General features: G+C 40.3%; 1 protein-coding gene across 2 annotated transcripts in view; it reads left to right on the top strand.

Moving 5' to 3' along the window:
• Positions 1–19,883, top strand: part of rassf5 (Ras association domain family member 5) — an 82,726-nt gene that overhangs the window by 42,785 nt on the left and 20,058 nt on the right. For both annotated transcript variants that reach the window (XM_041196266.1, XM_041196267.1), the window contains exon 2: positions 18,479–18,586. In XM_041196266.1, coding sequence (XP_041052200.1) covers positions 18,479–18,586 — 108 coding nt within the window. The remainder of the gene's footprint in view (positions 1–18,478; positions 18,587–19,883) is intronic.

The following is a 19,883-nucleotide window of genomic DNA, read 5'->3' on the forward strand; positions in this document are numbered from 1 at the left end:
CCCACACCCTGCCCACCACCTCCAGCCTTCGCCTGCCTCCCTTATCCAACCTTGGCACAGCGCTTGCTAACGGCACTCAATATAAGAGTTCCTCAAGAAGGTGAAAGCAACACTTCTGGACCTCAGAGCTGTGGAAGAGGTGAAGCTCGCCAGATGCATGCCACTTGTATACAGTCATAAAATTAAACATTCTAAACTCTCACTGGCAGGGAACCTAATTTGGAGGGGGAGCTAAACTCTGGTGAGGTGGCCTTTTAATGAACATGCATGAGATGCTAATGCATGCAAATAGGATTCCCGATATTGTTTGTCAGGAATCTTGACCTGCCTTGAAAGATGGGAGACCAAAATTCCGAAAGTTTATCCCACCATCGGGGTACAGATTTTTGCCTGCTACCAAATTAAGTGCCCCCACCCAACACGATTCCCACTGCTGGTGGGAGTGAAAAATTCTGCCCATTATCTCTGTCTGTCCTGTCCAGAAACTGCAAACTAAAGTCGCCTGACTTTCCTGAATCCATTTTGTGAGGGTACATTGTCCATTATTTCACAACAAAAATAAAAATATCTGGAAAAACTCAGCAGGTCCTTTTGTCCATTATTTCATGTTGCTTTCTTTTTAAAAGTACAGTGTCCATTCCCAATTTTCTTTACGGGCATGATGTGAACATCACACTTATGATGCAAGGAATTGATGAAGCAGCTGATGATGGTTGGGCTGAGAACACGTTGATTTCCTGTTGCTGTGTTCACTAACCTTTGATAGCCACAACTGTCTTTGTTTGTGTCATGTATGACTCTAGCTATTGGAGGAATTTGCCTTTGACCCACCCCCCACAACCCAGCACCGCAGTTGACTTTTGCTTTCCTAGGTAAGATGCTACGCTCAATCAAATGCTGCCTTGATGTCTGGGCATCTCTCTGGCTTTTAGCTCTTACATCCATGTCTGCATCAAAACTGTGATGAGATGTGTTGCTGAGGGGTTTTGTGAGAACTGGAACTTTGCATCAGCAGGCAGGTAAATAGGTACTGCATGATGACTTGACAGATAACTCCTATCACTTTACTGATGATAGGACAGTAATAGGCTGGACTAGGTGCATCTTTTATGATGGGATTTAATCTGGACAATCTTCTACTTCCCTCTATACTCACTCCTTATGGAGGGGTGGTGCAGACAGGAAATTGGAGTTGAGACCATGATCTTATCCAATGGCAGAGCTGGCTAAAGGGCCTGATGGCCTGCTCCTGCTTCTAAGCCCTACGTTCCTCTGTTCCTCTGTTAGGATGAATATAGCATTGTGCTGTCCATCCCTTGTGCAATCCTCCTCTGGCACAATTGGGTTTAATTTCTTATGATCCCACACTGCTTTACATACTGATGTAAATGTTTTTCATGCTATTTTAATACAATTGTTAACTGGCTTGTTTGAACCTGCATTTAAAAAGCACAGAGGAATTTAACACGCTTACAGTAGGTACTGTGCTGCCAGAGGAAATTAAACCACAGATGTTAACGAACAGAAGAGCTAGACTACAAGATGACTGAAGATAAAAGCAAAAAACTGCGGATGCTGGAAATCCAAAACAAAAACAGAAACAGAAATACCTGGAAAAACTCAGCAGGTCTGGCAGCTTCGGCGGAGGAGAGCACAATTGACGTTTTGAGTCCTCATGACCCTTCAACGGAACTAAGTAAAAATAGGAAAGGGGTGAAATATAAGCTGGTTTTGGGGGGTGGGGGGTGGTGGTGGTGTTGGGACAAGTATTGGTGGACATAACCAAAAGATGTCACAGGCAAAAGAACAAAGAGATGTTGAAGGTGGTGATATTATCTAAAGGAATGTGCTAATTAAGAGTAGAAGGCAAGACAGATAAGGTACAGATAACTCTAGTGGGGGTGGGGGAATACTGAAAGCTAGAGATAAACAATGGGTGGAAATACATTTAAAAATAATGGAAACAGGTGGGAAAAGAAAAATCTATATAAATTATTGGAAAAAACAAAAAGGAGGGGGAAGAAACGGAAAGGGGGTGGGGATGGAGGAGAGGGTTCCAGATCTAAAATTGTTGAACTCAATATTCAGTCCGGAAGGCTGTAAAGTGCCTAGTCGGAAGATGAGGTGCTGTTCCTCCAGTTTGCGTTGAGCTTCACCGGAACAATGCAGCAAGCCAAGGATAGACATGTGGGCAAGAGAACAGGGTGGAGTGTTGAAATGGCAAGCAACAGGGAGGTCTGGATAATGCTTGCAGACAGACCGAAGGTGCTCTGCAAAGCGGTCACCCAGTCTGCGTTTGGCCTCTCCAATGTAGAGGAAACCGCATTGGGAGCAACAAATGCAGTAGACTAAATTGAGGGAAGTGCAAGTGAAATGCTGCTTCACTTGAACAGAGTGTTTGGGCCCTTTGACGGTGAGGAGAGGGGAAGTAAAGGGGCAGGTGTTGCGCCTTCTGCAGTTGCATGGGAAGGTGCTTGGGAGGGGGTTGAGGAGTTGGGGGTGCTGGAGGAGTGGACCAGGTGTCACAGAGGAAATGATCCCTACGGAATGCTGACAGGGTGAAGGGAAGATGTATTTGGTGGTGGCATCATGCTGGAGTTGGTGGAAATGGCGGAGGATGCTCCTTTGAATGCGGAGGCTGGTGAGGTGATAAGTGACTCTATCATTTTTCTGGGAGGGAGGAGAAGGCATGAGGGCGGATGCGCAGGAGATGGGCCGGACATGGTTGAGGGCTCTGTCAACCACCGTGGGCGGAAAACCTCGGTTAAGGAAGAAGGAGGACATGTCAGAGGAACTGTTTTTGAAAGTGGCATCATCAGAACAGAACAGACTGCCTACCGACTCCCACAGCTACCTCGACTACCGCTGCTCACACCCCGCTTCCTGTAAGGATTCCATCCCATTCTCTCAGTTCCTTCACCTCCGTCGCATCTGTTCTGATGATGCCACTTTCAAAAACAGTTCCTCTGACATGTCCTCCTCCTTCCTTAACCGAGGTTTTCCACCCACGGTGTTTGACAGGGCCCTCAACCGTGTCCGGCCCATCTCCCGTGCATCCGCCCTCACGCCTTCTTCTCCCTCCCAGAAACATGATAGGGTCCCCCTTGTCCTCACTTATCACCCCTAGAGCCTCCGCATTCAAAGGATCATCCTCCGCCATTTCTGCCAACTCCAGCATGATGCCACCACCAAACGCATCTTCCCTTCACCCCTCCGGCAGCATTCTGTAGGGATCGTTCCCTCTGTGACACCCTGGTCCACTCCTCCATTACCCCCGATTCCTCAACCCCTCCCACGGCACCTTCCCATGCGACTGCAGAAGATGCAACACCTGCCCCTTCACTTCCTCTGTCCTCAATGTCCAAGGGCCCAAACACTCCTTTCAAGTGAAGCAGCATTTCACTTGCACTTTCCTCAACTTAGTCTACAGCATTCGTTGCTCCCAATGCGGTTTCCTCTACATTGGAGAGAACAAACGCAGACTGGGTGACCGCTTTGCAGAACACCTTCGGTTTGTCCGCAAGCATTACCCAGACCTCCCAGTCGCTTGCCATTTCAACACTCCACCCTGTTCTCTTGCCCACATGTCTGTCCTTGGCATGCTGCATTGTTCCAGTGAAGCTCAACACAAACTGGAGGAACAGGACCTCATCTTCCGACTAGGCACTTTACAGCCTTCCAGACTGAATATTGAGTTCAACAATTTTAGATCTTGAACTCCCTCCTCCATCCCCCCCACTTTCCATTTCTTCCCCCTCCTTTTTGATTTTTCCAATAATTTATATAGATTTTTCTTTTCCCACCTATTTCCATTATTTTTAAATGTATTTCCATCCATTGTTTATCCCTAGCTTTTAGTATTCCCCCACCCCCACTAGAGCTATCTGTACCTTATCTATCTTGCCTTCTACTCTTAATTGGCACATTCCTTTAGATAATATCACTACCTTCAACACCTCTTTGTTCTTTTGTCTGTGACATCTTTTGGTTATCTCCACCGATTACTGGCTGCTTGTCCCAACACCACCACCCCCCCCCCCCCCCCACCCCCCCTCCAAACCAGTTTATATTTCACCCCTTTCCTATTTTTACTTAGTTCTGTTGAAGGGTCATGAGGACTCGAAACGTCAACTGTGCTCTCCTCCGCCGATGCTGCCAGACCTGCTGAGTTTTTTCAGGTATTTCTGTTTCTGAAGATAACTGAAGACTTGTAGTATACATCAAGATATATAGCTTGCCTATTAAATTGGAAACAAAATAGCACAGAAAATGCAAGCAACATTTCAGGAAAAATGAGTAACATTCAAATAAAGGTTACTGCAATAGATACTTCTTGAAAACAAGAAGTCGCCAGAATGTGTTAACTAAAAGAAGTACAAACTTTTCACGTGATTGGGCTTGCAACAAACTGTCAGGATCATCTGAAAATTACTTTCAATATAAAATACTGGCACTTTGCTGAATCTCTAAATTTGCTGAATGGTACTTCAAAACAAAAGGAATGGAAAGATTACTATTGTGTCACAGGGAAGTGCTGCACATATTTGACACAGCCTTTGTAATTCAATTATAGCTAATCATTGACAGGATTACACTCAGCGTCAAATCCAGTAAAAACTCGTTCTGGTGATAAAAGATAAGTTGCCAAATGTAGTCTGCTATAAAATGAACACTGCTCATTGTCTGGGAGATATTTGATTTAGGAAACTGGAGGGAGACGATTTTTAAAAAAAAGTTAAGCTATTAAATTGTACATATTTGTCTCATTTACATACCAGATTAGATCCTACTAAGTTTTATATTTTCTTCTGAAATACTTTTAATGTTAGACTATAGGGTACTTAGCTCAAAGGCAAAGCAAAAGGAAACAAATTGAGACAAGACTGGCAGTGATCTATTCCAAAAATAGACTTCTAGCAACACCCTGGGGATTCGGTGGTTTAGTTTGGATTGCAGGATCAGCGAATGAATGGAGCCATTTAGAATTGGTGTAAGCCTAGTATATAGGAAATAATTTTTACTCAGATCTTCCATAACAGATCATGTCTTTTTTTTCTGTGTTTAAAAGCAATTGACAATGTGTTAAATGAACTTTACTGTGACACAAGACTTCTAATTCTTAAGGAATTAATGTATTAGTTGTAAAACTGCCAATAGATGCTCCTGCACAAGCACAGTGGATTTTAAATACAAACACAAAGGGCAGGATTTTCCCATCGGCAAGCAGGGGTGGGGGGGCCGCTTGCCGACATGTAAAATGAGACGCAGTGATGTCGAGCGGAACTCCCGACGTCACCGCGCCCCATTTGAATTTCCCGGTAGGCGGGGGCAGAGCAAAATCAGCTGCACACCGCCGATCTGTCAATGGCCAATTGAGGCCATTGACAGAGTAATTAAACTAATTAGTGGACCTGCCCATCCAACCTTAAGGTTGGCGGACAGGCTTGGAGCCCCAGTGGGAATTAGAAAAAGCATGAAACCTCATCCATGGGTGGGATGAGGTTTCATGTAGGTTTTTAAAAATTTTAATAAAGCTTTTGTAAAAATTATGGACATGTCCCAACTTGTGTGACAGTGTCATATGAGGAGACATGTTAAGGAAATGTTATTTTTCTATTTTTAGGTCTTTTACATTTAGAGCTGATCTCCCTGAGACAGCACTTTGCCTCAGGGAGATGAATGTGCTCTTTTGTGCACATGCGTGAAAGAGCGCACTCTCGATTTTGGGATTCCCCCCCCCCCCCCCCCAGCGCAGAGAGCACATAGCGCTTTGGTGCGGACGTCACCCTGAGCGGGCCTTAATTGGCCTGCCCACATAAAACGGCACTGCACCCCCAATTGCTGGCACTAATCGGAGGTGTGCCTGTGCGCATGCACCGTTGAACTTCACCCCTGACGGGGGGAGGGGGAATCCTGCCCAAAAAAACTGTGGATGCTGGAAATCTGAAGTAAAAACATAATGTGCTGGAAATATACAGCAGATGAGACCGTCTCTGTAGAGAGAGAAACAAAGTTAGCATTTCAAGTCAATGAGCTTTCATAAAACCATTCATGTGCATTTTAAATATAGTGATTTATATTTACAATTTAAAATATTGTACATGTCTCATAGAGAAATATTGATGGTGCCGCTGGATTTTAGTCACATGTTCGGGTGGATTACTTGTGGGAATGGTAGTAATCCTATCCTTCTGCACTCTGACCATGTTTCTAGGACAATGTGCTATATGCCAACCAAAACAAAGGAATCATAAAACTTGTAACTCTCTATGCCTGCCCCTTGAGGAATAGTATAATATGGCAAAATGGCATTTTAAAAGATAATTCTGTACAGAAAGAAGTAACAGGTCCCAGTTGCTCAGGAGGTGAATTCACAGCCCACTCTGAAACTAAGCCATACAGATAAGGAAAACCTGAGATTTAATTGCTGATTTATCCTGAATTAGCAGATCTCACCAGTGAGACCACATTGGCTTATCATTGGCTTCAGAACATCTAGACAAGAGAAGAGAGGAAAAACTAGGACTGTCTTCGCTGCTAATTGCTATCCACTGATTCCTGCCTGTTATAAATTATGTAAACTATGGGTGAGAGTTTGTTTTGGGTTAATGGTGATGTCCCACCATTGAATATCATGCTGACATTCACAACCTTCATCTGGGCGAAGTGGCTGGAAAATGTCTGATGCTCTTTGGAACTGTGCTTCAGCAGGGGTAGGCACCTTTCCGGTCAAGGTCAAAAGAAAAAAAAGTGAAGGGAGAATTATTTTAAACCTTGTCAAATGCAACCATACCTTGTAATGAAATTCTAAAAAAAAACTTTTCCACAATTTGTTACATGTTGCATAGTCTCTTTAAAAATTATATTTATTACAGTAAACTTAGGTTGTAACATTGTTTGCCAACTATGTATATTTGAGAGTCAGCCAAAATCAGAGCTGTACAGTAAGCAGGTGACATTCTGGTGCACAAACACATCATGCTTTTATATATATTTATTATCAGTGTATCATTTAATACTCTGCCCTGGAATATCCACCAGCTGATTATGGCAGCTATAGTAAAAGTTTTGCCGTTTGAGTAACTTATGCAAGGTCCAGGAGGGATACATACTTTTGTGCAAAACCTCTTAGATTTCATTATGCATTGAACATTACAAATAACAAACCAGTACTGTGAGACTGAAGTCTGGTCTCAGACTATATTCTCCGGTCTCCAGCTATAGTACAATGTAGTTACCATTGTAAAGAAAAAGCAAAAAGCTACAAATGCTTAAAATCAAACACAGCAAACTACTTAGCTTTTGTGTAGAGTGTTGTTAAAGGATAGTGAAAATAGTGTTACGATGTGGCAGGTGATATGTGCCAGGCAGACCAAATCCACAAGGGAAACTTGGTCACGCTATCACTACAGTTTTGTAATTTGTATTTATTCTGAGAATATTTATGCACTGAATTCAGAAGTAATGAGCACACTAACACCTTTAGAAACTTAAAAAATTAAATTAAAACATTTATTAAATATAAAAATCACTTAAACACATACATAAGATTACAGTTAGTTGATATAACATCCTAAAATTCCTAATTAACCTGACTCCCAAGTATACATCTCCTTTAAGGCAACATTCCAAAATAGATTTTAAATTTAAATAAGCAATCCAACAAGATTACCACAGCACCCACTTGACATTCCAAAGTTTTCTAGCACAACTTTAGTTACTGGACACGGAAGACTTCTGCAGAGGTGGCTAGAGGCATTTCCCCAAGGCTGCTTTACACCTTTCAAGATGTTACACGACCACCTCACATGGCCTACCATCCCTCTTTTATATACATTTCTCTCTCTTTAATGTGTAAAATCCCATTGTTCTACATGTCTTCAGAAATTTACTTTTTCCATAATATAACGATCTTTCATGTTGTCAATATGGTCAGTACCTTTGGGGAAAAATAAACATACTTCTTGGCCTTGCTTACCTTGTTAGTTGTAAACATCTTACCATCCCTTTGAAAATCAAACAACTCCCCACTTATCTAAAAATGCAAATTTCATTCACACCTTCTCTGTGGAACCCTCATCCCTGCTTATCCACTTCCATTTCAAAAGTCTGTTTTACACCTACTGTTTTGATAATTTCAACCTTGCATTCTAAAAGACTCCAATTCAACTACAATAGTCACACAAAACCATCCATACTCACCCCCATAAGCCTACAATAATATTGTGAAAAATATTATAGTTTTGTGACAACAGCAATGGGTAAAATTGGGTTAGAACAAGAGGGACAGGAAATTGGTTGACATTCAAGAGTCTTTAAAGCTTACAATCCTTGTTACCTGAAATGAAGAAGAAATGTATTGTTTAAAGCACAACTAGTTAGAATTGGAATCAGAGATGCAACACATTTATTTGCACTCTTCTGCCACTTTTATATTCATGCTGGAGTACCAGGAGAATGACATTCATATGGATACATGATCTCTTACTGCTACTCACCAAATTTTTACCTGCACTGTTAAAGGTGTTGGGAAGATTTATAGGAAGCTGACCCATTGTTTTATGCTTTCGCCAACCACTCTTACAGCTCTTGGAAAAATCTGTTCTGGAAAGCATTGGTAGTGGATTTTCACCTTTAGTGCCAGGGCATAACGCATTGCCAGGAACAGTCCATAAGATCATAAGAAGTAGGAGCAGGAGTTGGCCTTTCAGCCCCTCAAGCCTGTTCAGCCATTCAATAAGATCATGGCTGATCTGATTGTGGCCTTAATCCACTTTCCTGCCTGCCCCACATAACCTGGGGGTCAACCCTTGTCGATCAAAAATTCGTCTAATTGCACTTTGAATATATTTAGTGACCCAGCCTCCACTGCTCTGTGGAAGAGAATTCCAAACACACACACCCCACCCTCCCCCCAACCCCACCAACTCCCCAGAAGAAATTCCTCCTCATGTCTATCTTAGATGGAAAGCCTCTTATTTTGAAATTGTGGTCCCTAGTTCTAGATAGTACCCCCCCCCCCCCTTCCACTGCCAAAGGGAAAAACATTCCTCAGTATCTACCTTGTTGAGCTCCCTCAGAATGTTATATGGTTCATTAAGATTACTGCTCATTCTTCTAAGCTCCAATGAGATATAGGTTCAACATTTTCTCATCAGATAATCCCTTCATTCCAGGAATTGGCCTAGTGAACCTTCTCTGAACTGCTTCCAATGACATCCTTCCTTAAGTCAGGAAATTAAAACTGTACATAGAAATATAGGTGTGATCTCACTAATGCCCTGAACAGTTGTAGTAAAACTTCCCTAATTTTATACTCCAAACCCCTTGCAATAAATACCAACATTCCATTTGCTTTCCTAATTACTTGCTGTATCTGCATGCTAAATTTTTGTGATTCTGGTAGGATACCCATATCCTTCTTTTCTGCAGCATGATGCAGTGTCTCTCCATTTAAATAATATTGTGCTTTTCTATTCTTCCTGCCAAAGTGGATTAACTCATATTTTACCACATTATACTCCATCTGCCAAATTTTTGCCCACTCAACTTATCTATCTATATCCCTTTACAAGACTCTGTCCCCTCCTCAAATCTTGCTTTCCTAACTATGTATCTTCAGCATATGTGGCTAAAATACAGACATTCCCTTTAACCAGATCATTAATATAGATTATAAATAGTTGAGGCCCCAGCACTGATCTCTATGGCACTCCACTTGTTACAGTTTACCAGCCTGAAAATAATCTGTTTATCAAGACTCTGTTTCCTGATAGTTAGCTAATCCATGCTAACATTACCCCCAATACCATGAGTTCTTATCTTGTTTGGTGACCTTTTATTTGACACCTAATCAATTGTCTTTTGGAAATCCAAATACATCTACTGGTTCCCCTTTTAAGAATCCTGCTGGTTACATCCTCAAAGAACTCCAATAAATTTGACAAAATCAATTTCCCTTTCACAAAACAATTGTTGACTCTGCCTGATCATATTATGATTTTCTAAAATGTCCTACTATCTCCTCAATAATGGATCTAGCATTTTCCAAATGACAGATGTTAGACCAACTGGCCTATAGTTTCCTGATTTCTGTCTCCCCTATTTCTTGAACAGTAGTGTTATATTTGCAGTTTTCCAATTGATTCCAGAATTGATGGAATTTTAGAAAACTACAATCAATGCATCCACTATCTCTGCAGCCACTTTTTGTAAGAACCTATGATGCAGGCCATCAGGTCCAGGGAACTTGTCAGCCTTTAGTCCTAATTGTTCTCATAGTACATTTTCTCTAGTGATCGTGATTGTTTTAAGTCCCTCCCTTTGCCCCCTGTTTTTCTACTATTCTTGGAATGCTTTTTCTTTTCCCTACTATGAAGAGAGGTACAAAATCCATGCCTTTTATTGTCTCTAGATTCAACTATGCTAATGTTCTCCTGGCTGGCCTTGAACCTTGCACCCTCCATAAACTTGAGCTTATCCAAAACCAGGCTGTCCATCTCCTAATTCACAAGTCCTGTTCACCCATCACCCAGGTGCTTGCCAACATACACAGCTCCTGATCTGGCAACATTTTAAATTTTAAAATTCTCATCCTTGTTTCAAAATTCTCGGTAGCCTTACCTATCTTTTTAATCTCAACTGGCCCTTCAACCCTCCAAGATTGTAAAAGAACAATACCATGGATGCTGGAAATCTGAAATAAAAACAGCAAATGATGGAAATACTCAGCAGGCTAAGCAGAATCTGTGAACCGAGAAAGAGTTAACATTTCAGGTTGATGACATTTCATCAAAACTGGAAGATGTTAGAAATTTAAGGTTTTAAGCAATTGCAAAGGCAGGGAAGAAGGGAAGGATGAAAGACCAAAAGGGAAACAAAGCACATGGGATAATAAAAGAAACAAAAGATGGGTCTAGAACTCTCAGATCTCTGCATTCCTCCAATTGTGACCTCTTGCATGTTCTTGATTTCTTTCACTGCACCAGTGGAGGCTGTGCCTTCAGCTGTTTTGGCCCTAATGCTACAATTCCCACCCTAAACCTCTCTGGCCTTTCTACCACACTTGTCCTTCAAGGCACACCTTAAAATCTACCTCTTTGACCAAGCTTTCAGTCATTTGTCCTAATATTGCCCTATCATGTTTTGTTTGATAATGTTCTTGTTATAAGCATCTTGTAACATTTCACTATGGCTGGGACTTTCTGGCCCCATCGTGGCAGGACCTGCCATGGTGGATGTGGCAAGCCAGCCAAAAGTCCGCTGACTTTTGGTGGGACTGAAAGATCCCGGTGGCCGCTGGGGGTGGAAAATCACGGCCTATGTTGAAGGTGCTGTATAAATACAAGCTGCTGCTGCATAGAGGAATATTGGATAGGGGGTGCTGTAAAACATTTACAAAGTCCGTCCAGTATTCTGTTCATTATGGAATAAAAATTGGGTGTGCATGCAGTCCTTTCTGTACAATTTTTCTGTTTTGTGTCCATATAGTGCCTCACACCCAGAAAAAGTCTACCCCATGGAGTTGGCCTTTTGTGTTACAGTATGCCAGCTGGAGTAGATAATAGACATGTGGTACAGTCAATACATTGTCATCAGTTTATCTGTGCTGAAACAATTGTTCTGTAAAACATCAAGGATATAAATGGAATACTAAATAAGAAATTATGGTTAGGAGGGTGAAAAGACAGCTACTAGGTTTCATTTAAAACATTTTACAATGAATGAATATAAAGTAGAAATTATTTGGAGTAAGTCATCAGTTCTTACTTTCCATGTTCTATTTTGGGGAACTCACTAGTTAGTGATCTGCATTGCCTTAAGTGCAGATAAACAGATGATGTGCATTGATTGCACCAGCTCACAGCTAAGTACTAACATTCTGCTTCCTGTATGCCATTGTGGTCTATTTCTAATCATTTTGTAAGAGAAATTTGCAAACATACCAAACTGTTTGCCCTGGTGCTAACATTTTTTTTGTTGGAAGTCCAAACCTTGTCTAGAAATGCTGCAGTGTTAAGTAAATAAACACTTTTCTTTTAAAAATCAAATTCTATTTTATCTCCCACAATGCATATTGGCAAGAATTGCCATGTTACCTTTGCCATAACTCAGCACATAATCAGGGTAAGCAACATTTTGTGACAGGAAAATGGGCAAGAGCTCTTTACATCAGCTTTCCATCACAATTGGTCCCCAGTTCCCCTTGCATGTTTTCCTTCACACAGTTCTGAGTGGACGTATTTTCATATATTATAGTGAGGGCCAGTGATGCTGTAGTTCTGAGTTTCCTATTTTTACACATGCAAAGTACTTGGTAACTTAGACTAAGAATTATATGGCATTGCAATTGTCAGCATTAGCTGAGATGAGCAGAAATGAGGAGTTTGAGCCTGAAGACTTGAGAGTTTCACTAGTGATTTCTGCAATTGTAGCCCACTTTTTGCAGCAATTATTTGCGGTTGTGTCTATACAGACTTGGGTCACTGATCACATAATACAAGCTTAAAAAAAAATCCGTATACTACTGATGCAAGAATTTTTATTTCTGTTACCAAGTTGATTTTATGGTAACCGGTTGCTCTAGTGAGGGACCTGCTTTCTGTAGAGGCACTATGATGCTTAAAATTTATCAATTTAGCTCTGAGGAATGTAGATACAGTTTGGGACGTCAGTTGAATAATTCATAAATTGTATAAACATTAATGGTATGAATAAAGATTTCTTCAGGATCATATTTCCTTGTTTAAAAATACAAATTGAGGTAAAAATTACACGTTTTGGTACATTTTCTGAAATAATTTGAATGTTTTGTTTTATAATAAAATCTACCTTCCAGTAGGTCATTTTAAATTGGCGGAAAATAATTAAGCAGACCTTCCTCTCAATGTTCCGATTACTGAAGAAATGTTAATTTAGTTCCTCTGTTCTGATTTGATAGCAAGTAATTTAACAGTACTGTTGATAAACATAAGAAGATGAAATTTCATCTTCTTGATTGTAATCAAGTGCTATCTTTCAAATGTCCATTTCTGCTTTCAGGTCATGAATGTGCAAATTGACCATAAGACGTAGGAGCAGAAGTAAACCATTTGGCCCATCGAGGCTACGCCACCATTCAATGAGATCATGGCTGATCTGATAATTCTCAACTCCACTTTCCTGTCTTTTCCCCATAATCCTTACTGATTAAAAATCTGTCTATCTCAGCTTTGAATATACTTAACGACCCAACCTCTACAGACCTCTGCTGTAAAGAATTCCCAGATTCACTACCCTATTGGAATTCTGAGAAAGATTAAATGTCAGAAACCTACTCTCTATGGTCTGTGGCACTGAAGTCTGATGTAGGTCAAAATAAATCCTCACAGATTACCCACATGCAGCTGTCTTTATTGTACAGTCAGCAGACTAGAGGATAAAAATGCCTTTGAGATGCTTTGATATATAATCTAGTTTCAGCTAACCAAATGAGGTACGCTGAGTAGAGAAAAAGTTGGGGGTAGGGAAAAGAAAGGAGGATTGGATAGAAATATGAGAACTGATATCTATTGCACAGTATTTTTCTACTTTCTTACATGGTGAGACTTCTGTTAAATACCTTACAATATGACAGTAAATTTAAAAAAACTAATCCACGTAGGAAGCCATTCAGAAGTGCACTAAGTGAAACAAAGATGGGAGACATTTCTCTGGGAAGCTCTATCAGTGCTTATTCAACTGTGGGTTTAAATGAATTAGGGAGTGTCTGTGAGTGCACTTGACCAAATAACAAATATGTGACTGGGTGAAACTTACAAGTTGGCATTCGCAGTACTGAATCTCACTTAACTACCAGGCGTATCAAACAACGGGGTGTGGTGTTCAGCAAGTCTTATTATCCACAGTCCTTCCTGTTTCTAGATATTGATTCTTAATGGGTCAAAACTTTAAGCATTAATAAATAAAATGGGAAGCTGTTGGACATTACCAGCAGTGCAGTTAGCACCTGAAAGTTAACATTTTGAGTGAAATGCTTTATCAGAGCCCATAAGAAACTGTTACTGTTCTAATAAGGGCATCAAAAACTGAAGGAGCCTTTATTTGGTTAGTACAGTTACAAATGTAGGAGGGAGGTCTGTAAATTGTTAGGTTAAGAAATTAAAAGAAAAAGATGAAGTCATCTAAGAAATAATTCCATATAATAAACTTTGTTTCCCATTAATGAGAACCAAAAACCTGCTATATGGGGCTATAAAGTTTGAGTTGATCTATAATTTGTCTTTTTTGAGAAAAGCTTAATAATTGCCCAGGACTGAGACAAATCAATCAGTAAAGGTTAATATGAACAAATTAAACAGCAGGCAAATCTTGCAGTTTTTAGGGTCAATACATCACTTGGTAAAGGTCTTTAATGCCTAATACACTTGCTATATTTGGATATTAATCTATTTTGGATGGTGCATAGCTTTAGAGCATTGTTAATAGGAAACAGCTGTTGTCTTGCTAAACATTACCAGATGATACCTTGGGTGAAAAAGAAATATGTAATTAATTTATTGCATGCTGTTTCAAATTAAAGGTGCAAGATGAAGGTTTATTAGCATAAATCATCCTGCTTAATATTTTTCTTTGAATCTCCAACTATTTTTTCTACCCCACCTGATAGTGAAAACCACTACTGGGACATGGTTCCTTGGGCTGTGCTTGCCATGTGGTTACTCTTCACAAGTGAGCTTAGATAGTGCCAATAAGCCATTTGACTGCACAGCCTTAACGAAACCAGTGCTGTTACTAGACAGATGCACATTTCTACTGAACGTAATGAGAAGTGGGATTTTCTTTTTGCCACCTTAAGAGCAGTGGAGGGCAATGATACACCATTGTAACCCTGGCTAACCTGGCACAAAAGAGAGACTGAACCTGAGACACACTCCTGTCTGTATAGTTAAACAATTCAGTGACTGTCATTCATATTATATAATCTTCCTAAAATGATTCGATCAAAGCCAGAGCAAGGCCTACTGAAGGTAATGTTTGCTGGTTATCAGCCTCCATGATTAATTTCTAATCTCACTTTTAATCTCACTTCTGATCTCAGCTGGGCTCATAATGGGGAGGAGGGGAAATATCTGAATTTGTCAACTTATGTTGCTACAGTTAGTTTCCTAGCATACAGTTACAAAGTGACGGTGCAAATTTAGATCAGATTAGATCTTCTAAAACTTAAAAAACACTATTTGGATGCCAAGACTAATTTTATTTTAAACTGGTTAATGCTTCTGCTAAAGGCAGAGAGGAAAGGAAGCAAATCCTGTACTGAGGGTCCCACTAAAATGTTGGATGCACTGCCGAATGTGTTCAAAGCTCTGCAGGTCAAGAATCAACCTGGTCAGTCACTTGAAGACCCAGTGCAGAAACTCACAACCCTGAGTAGACATCATCCTTGAATTGTGGGTCAGCTAACACAGATGATTCCGCTAACGGAGCAAAAAGAAAAGTTCTGGAAAATGTATTAGCATTTGTCTTCTGCTAGCCCATGACACAATTTCAGGACTGATAATAGAATATTTATCATTTCAAATGGACATTTATCCCATAATACTGGAATAAATAAATCAGGTGCAGCTTAAATACAAATGATTGGAATGGAGCCAGTGTGCTTGCAGTTATTTAATTGGGATTTTTGTCTGTTGACACAAAAGAAATTTTTAAAATTAGATCTTCATCCTGTGTCTGTACAAATTTACCGAATGCAGCAGTGTTATTCTGCTTTGAATTATTTATTAGGTGTATTTCCACACACTGCCTTGCTGAACCCAAATTAAATTGTCACCATCTGTGGTGTATCATAGGTAAAAACTCATCATTTTATTGATTAGTATGCAGCAAATTTAAGTTAAATTACCTGAATAAAATGTTTTGTGCTTTTTTTAAATATTTGCAGCAACAAAAACAGCAAAAATTTCAGATATTATGTCATTCATATTTTTGAAGGTATTTCTGTTTTTAAGAAACAAATATACTTGCAATTAAACAAAGGAATTATCTGCTGCAATTATGCATTGACAGACAGGAAAGCCTGAACCGTTTACTGTATTCATTTCAGCAGCAATAGAGATAAATCCAACAAGGACGAGCTTAATTACCAATCTAATGAAGAATCCCTCAGCATCATAGGAAGATTGATTCAGTGTGTAATTACTTAATCTTAAAGTCTTGCATTATTGATGAAAACAATTCCCTATTAGGTTTGCCATTTCAATGTATGAAAGCATTGACTGGAGAGCATTCATGCAAGACTGGGCAAGTGCTCCGTTATAATTAAAAGCAAAATACCGCGGATGCTGGAAATCTGAACTAAAACCAGAAAATGCTGGAAAAACTCAGCAGGTCTGGCAGCGTCTGTGGAGAGAGGAGCAAAATTAACATTTCGAGTCACATGGACTCACAACATTAATTTTGTTTCTCTCTCCAGAGATGTTGCCAGACCTGCTGAGCTTTTACAGCATTCTCTGTTTTTATTGCTCCATCATAATTACCAGAGATAAAAACAAGAATTGGATAGATCAGCTAGTAAAGTAGGCATACAACCGACTTAGAGTAACTAGAAGCTTCCAGGTTCACTGTTTGATCTGTGGTGGATTAGCTCAACTCAGCCAGGTAACATCAGCAATGCTTGAAAAAAGATGAAAATTAGCTAATGTTCCAGCTCCCTCCTCTGCAGTTGTATGAACATTGAGTGAGATCAGAACTGAACTCTGCCATGATTTAAGTAGTCTGTTCTCATATGAAGAACATATGAAGGTCTGTGAGTGCTTTTGGTGCTCTGTGCTTCAGAAGTCAATACTTTGAGGACCAAACAGGAGAGAAATAGGAAAAGAAAAATGCAAATAATGTACTCCAAAATAGAAGCAGAAAGTGCTGGAAATGCACACGCAGGCTGGTCAGCGTTTGCAAGACACTAGTTAAGAGGCAGGTTAAATTTAAGGGCTGCAAAGTTGGTTAAAACAGGCATGGGGATTGTGATACATGATTAACCCACAAGCACACAAATTTTGTACTGCCTGCTCATTTAAGTGGTTGCTGCATGCAGCCAGCATTACGCGTGCTGTTGAGTAGCCACATGCCTGAGCAGAAGGCTCAAAATTTGACAGATGAGCACCAGTTAAAGCCAGCCTGGGAATCTTAAAAAAAAAAGTGGGTACATTCTGGCTGGAGATAGAACTGGTTGTGGAACAAAGTGAGTCAATGGACTCCCAAGATGTTTTGAAGTTGCATTGGAGGTCTTGGTCAAAGGAGTGCAACGGAGAGATGTCATACATTTATAGGCGGCCCTTCAGACAAAAATTAAGAAGCAAGTTGGCGCAGACAATTGCAGCATCAATGTCAGGGTTGTAGCCCTGAGAACCTGGATGTAGTGTAGCAGGAAGTTCCTCCAGAGCAATGTAGCAGCAGAATCGTGGCTTAAGAACTCCAATGCTCTGACATTTTGTGTTGCAGCATGGCTTTCATTATATGCAGGCTGGCTGCTTGTGGTGAGTTGGGCATCAAGAATAATGAGCCAGATGGCCAGTGAATAGTCCTTATCACCCAGTAGCCAACTTTCTGGTTTGTCTACACTTCTGAAAACACTTTGAAGAGATTGGATCATAACCGCATCTTCCTTATGAACTCTGATCTAGAAATTCGTATGCATTACACCCATTTTCAGAATTAAAATGGCCACAAAGCATTCCATTTTAGCAGTGAGATAGCCCATACCCAATCTGCAAGCATCGGTCCCACTGCTAAGTTTGTCAGGTCCAATTTTTAGATGTTTTGAGCAGACGCCTAAAGTATCCATTAGGCCCTTGTATATGTTAGGAAGGGGTCAAACACCTATTTTGAGATCCTGTACCAAAATTGGGCTGCCCACAACACAGGCGTCAGCCTGGCTGCGTTCAGCCTACCCAGGTCCACATGCAGCCTAATTGACGATTCTTAAAGGAACTACTGGAGGCTGCAAACAAAAAATGTAGCTTTGTTTAAAAAAAATTCTTATTTAAAGATGGAGCCAGGAGAACCAGCATATGCAGTTATTACTTTTTGTACATGGGTACAACATCAGCAAAATTGTACCTAAGTTCGACTCTTGTGACTGTAATTCAAATTAGGATAAATTTGAGAATATTCAGCATGTTGGCTGCAATAAATCTTATTCTAGATTATTTCAAAGGTGCTCTCCAGATTGACATAACTGCCTTAACACTGCTGTGGCTTTGGATGTGGGAGGAATTGTAACTGCACTTTGTTTGATTTGTCATGTGACAATATTGGATATATTTGATTCTGGCAGATGTAAACTTTACACTGATGTTAGTATAAACATGGTTTTAAAATTTAAACTTCAAGTCATTTTAATTTTATGCAATCTTCTTTAGGATTTAAATAAGGATATACCTTGATAATTTAAGAAATAGCAAGTCCTTTCTAATTATGATTTTGTTTTGCGTTTTAGAATGTGGCAACAAAAGAAGAAAAGCCCAAGGTTCTCTCAGAAAAAGAGATTAAACAAAAAATTGACAAATACAATGGAAAGGCAAAAAATTGCTTGGGAATGCGTTTGGTGAGTATTCAATTTACTAGGTTTAAAATGAAATGTTATAGAAATCATAAATAATCCCCTTATACTATGATTTTCAAACCACAATGTTTAATTTCACATGAAAATTCTGATGTGAAGAAAAATTGCATTCCTAATTCAACTGCTTTCCCTGCAGTAACCATTACTTAAGGTGAGTCAGCACAACTAATACAGCACTGGCAATGGGGGCAAAGCAGCAACTATCACATACCTTAATGTCAAATGAACATTATCCTATCTATTTAACAACATGACGTTGAATTGCCATTCAAATTGGTAAATCTGTGTTATTGAGTAGGTATAACTGCAACAGAATTAAATAATACATACTGACTGGATCCTTTTAAAAAAATTCTTTCATGTGGACATCGCTGCAAGGCCTTTGTTGCCCATCCCTAATTTCCCTTGAGAAGGTGATGATGAGCCATTTTCTAGAACTTTTGGCACAACAAGAGCCAACCACATTGTGAGTCTGGAGTCACATTTAGGCCAGATTAGGCAGATCTCCTTCCCTAAAGGACATTAGTGAACCAGATGGGTTTTTATGACAATCAATTATAAGTTTTGTGGCACCATTACTGCGACTAGCTTGCAATTCTAGATTTTTCTTTTAGCCAGATTGTCTCCTTTGAGGGAAGGAAATCTGCCATGCTTACCTGGTCCTGGTCAGCACATGACTGCAGATCCACAGCAATGTGGTTGACTCTTAAATGGCCTAGCAAACCACTCATTTGTAACAAACTGTTACAGAAAATTGGATAAGGAATGAAACAGTCAGACCACCTGGCATCGATCTAGGCACCAGAAATGACATTGGCAAACTCAGCCATGTCGACCCTTCAAAGCCCTCCCTACTAACATCTGGGGGCTAGTGCCAAAATTTGGAGAGCTGTCTCACAGACTAATCAAGCAACAGCCTGACATAGTCATACTCACAGAATCATATCTTACAGACAATGTCCCAGACACTACCATCACTATCCCTGGCTATGTCCTGTCCCACCAGCAGGACAAAGCCAGCAGAGGTGGTGGTGGCACAGTGGTATACAGTCAGGAAGGAGTTGCCCTGGGAGCCCTCAGCATCAATTCCAGACTACATGGCATCAGGTCAAACAGGGCAAGAACACCTCCTGCTGACTACACGTATCACGTCCCCCACCCCCTTCTCAGGTAATGAATTAGTACCCCTCTGTTGAAGGAAACACTGAGGGTGGCAAGGGTGCAGAATGTATTCTGGGTGGGGACTTCAATGTCCATCACCAAGAATGGCTTGGTAGCA

Source organism: Carcharodon carcharias, chromosome 9 (assembly GCF_017639515.1).
Source record: "Carcharodon carcharias isolate sCarCar2 chromosome 9, sCarCar2.pri, whole genome shotgun sequence".
Lineage (NCBI taxonomy): Eukaryota > Metazoa > Chordata > Chondrichthyes > Lamniformes > Lamnidae > Carcharodon > Carcharodon carcharias.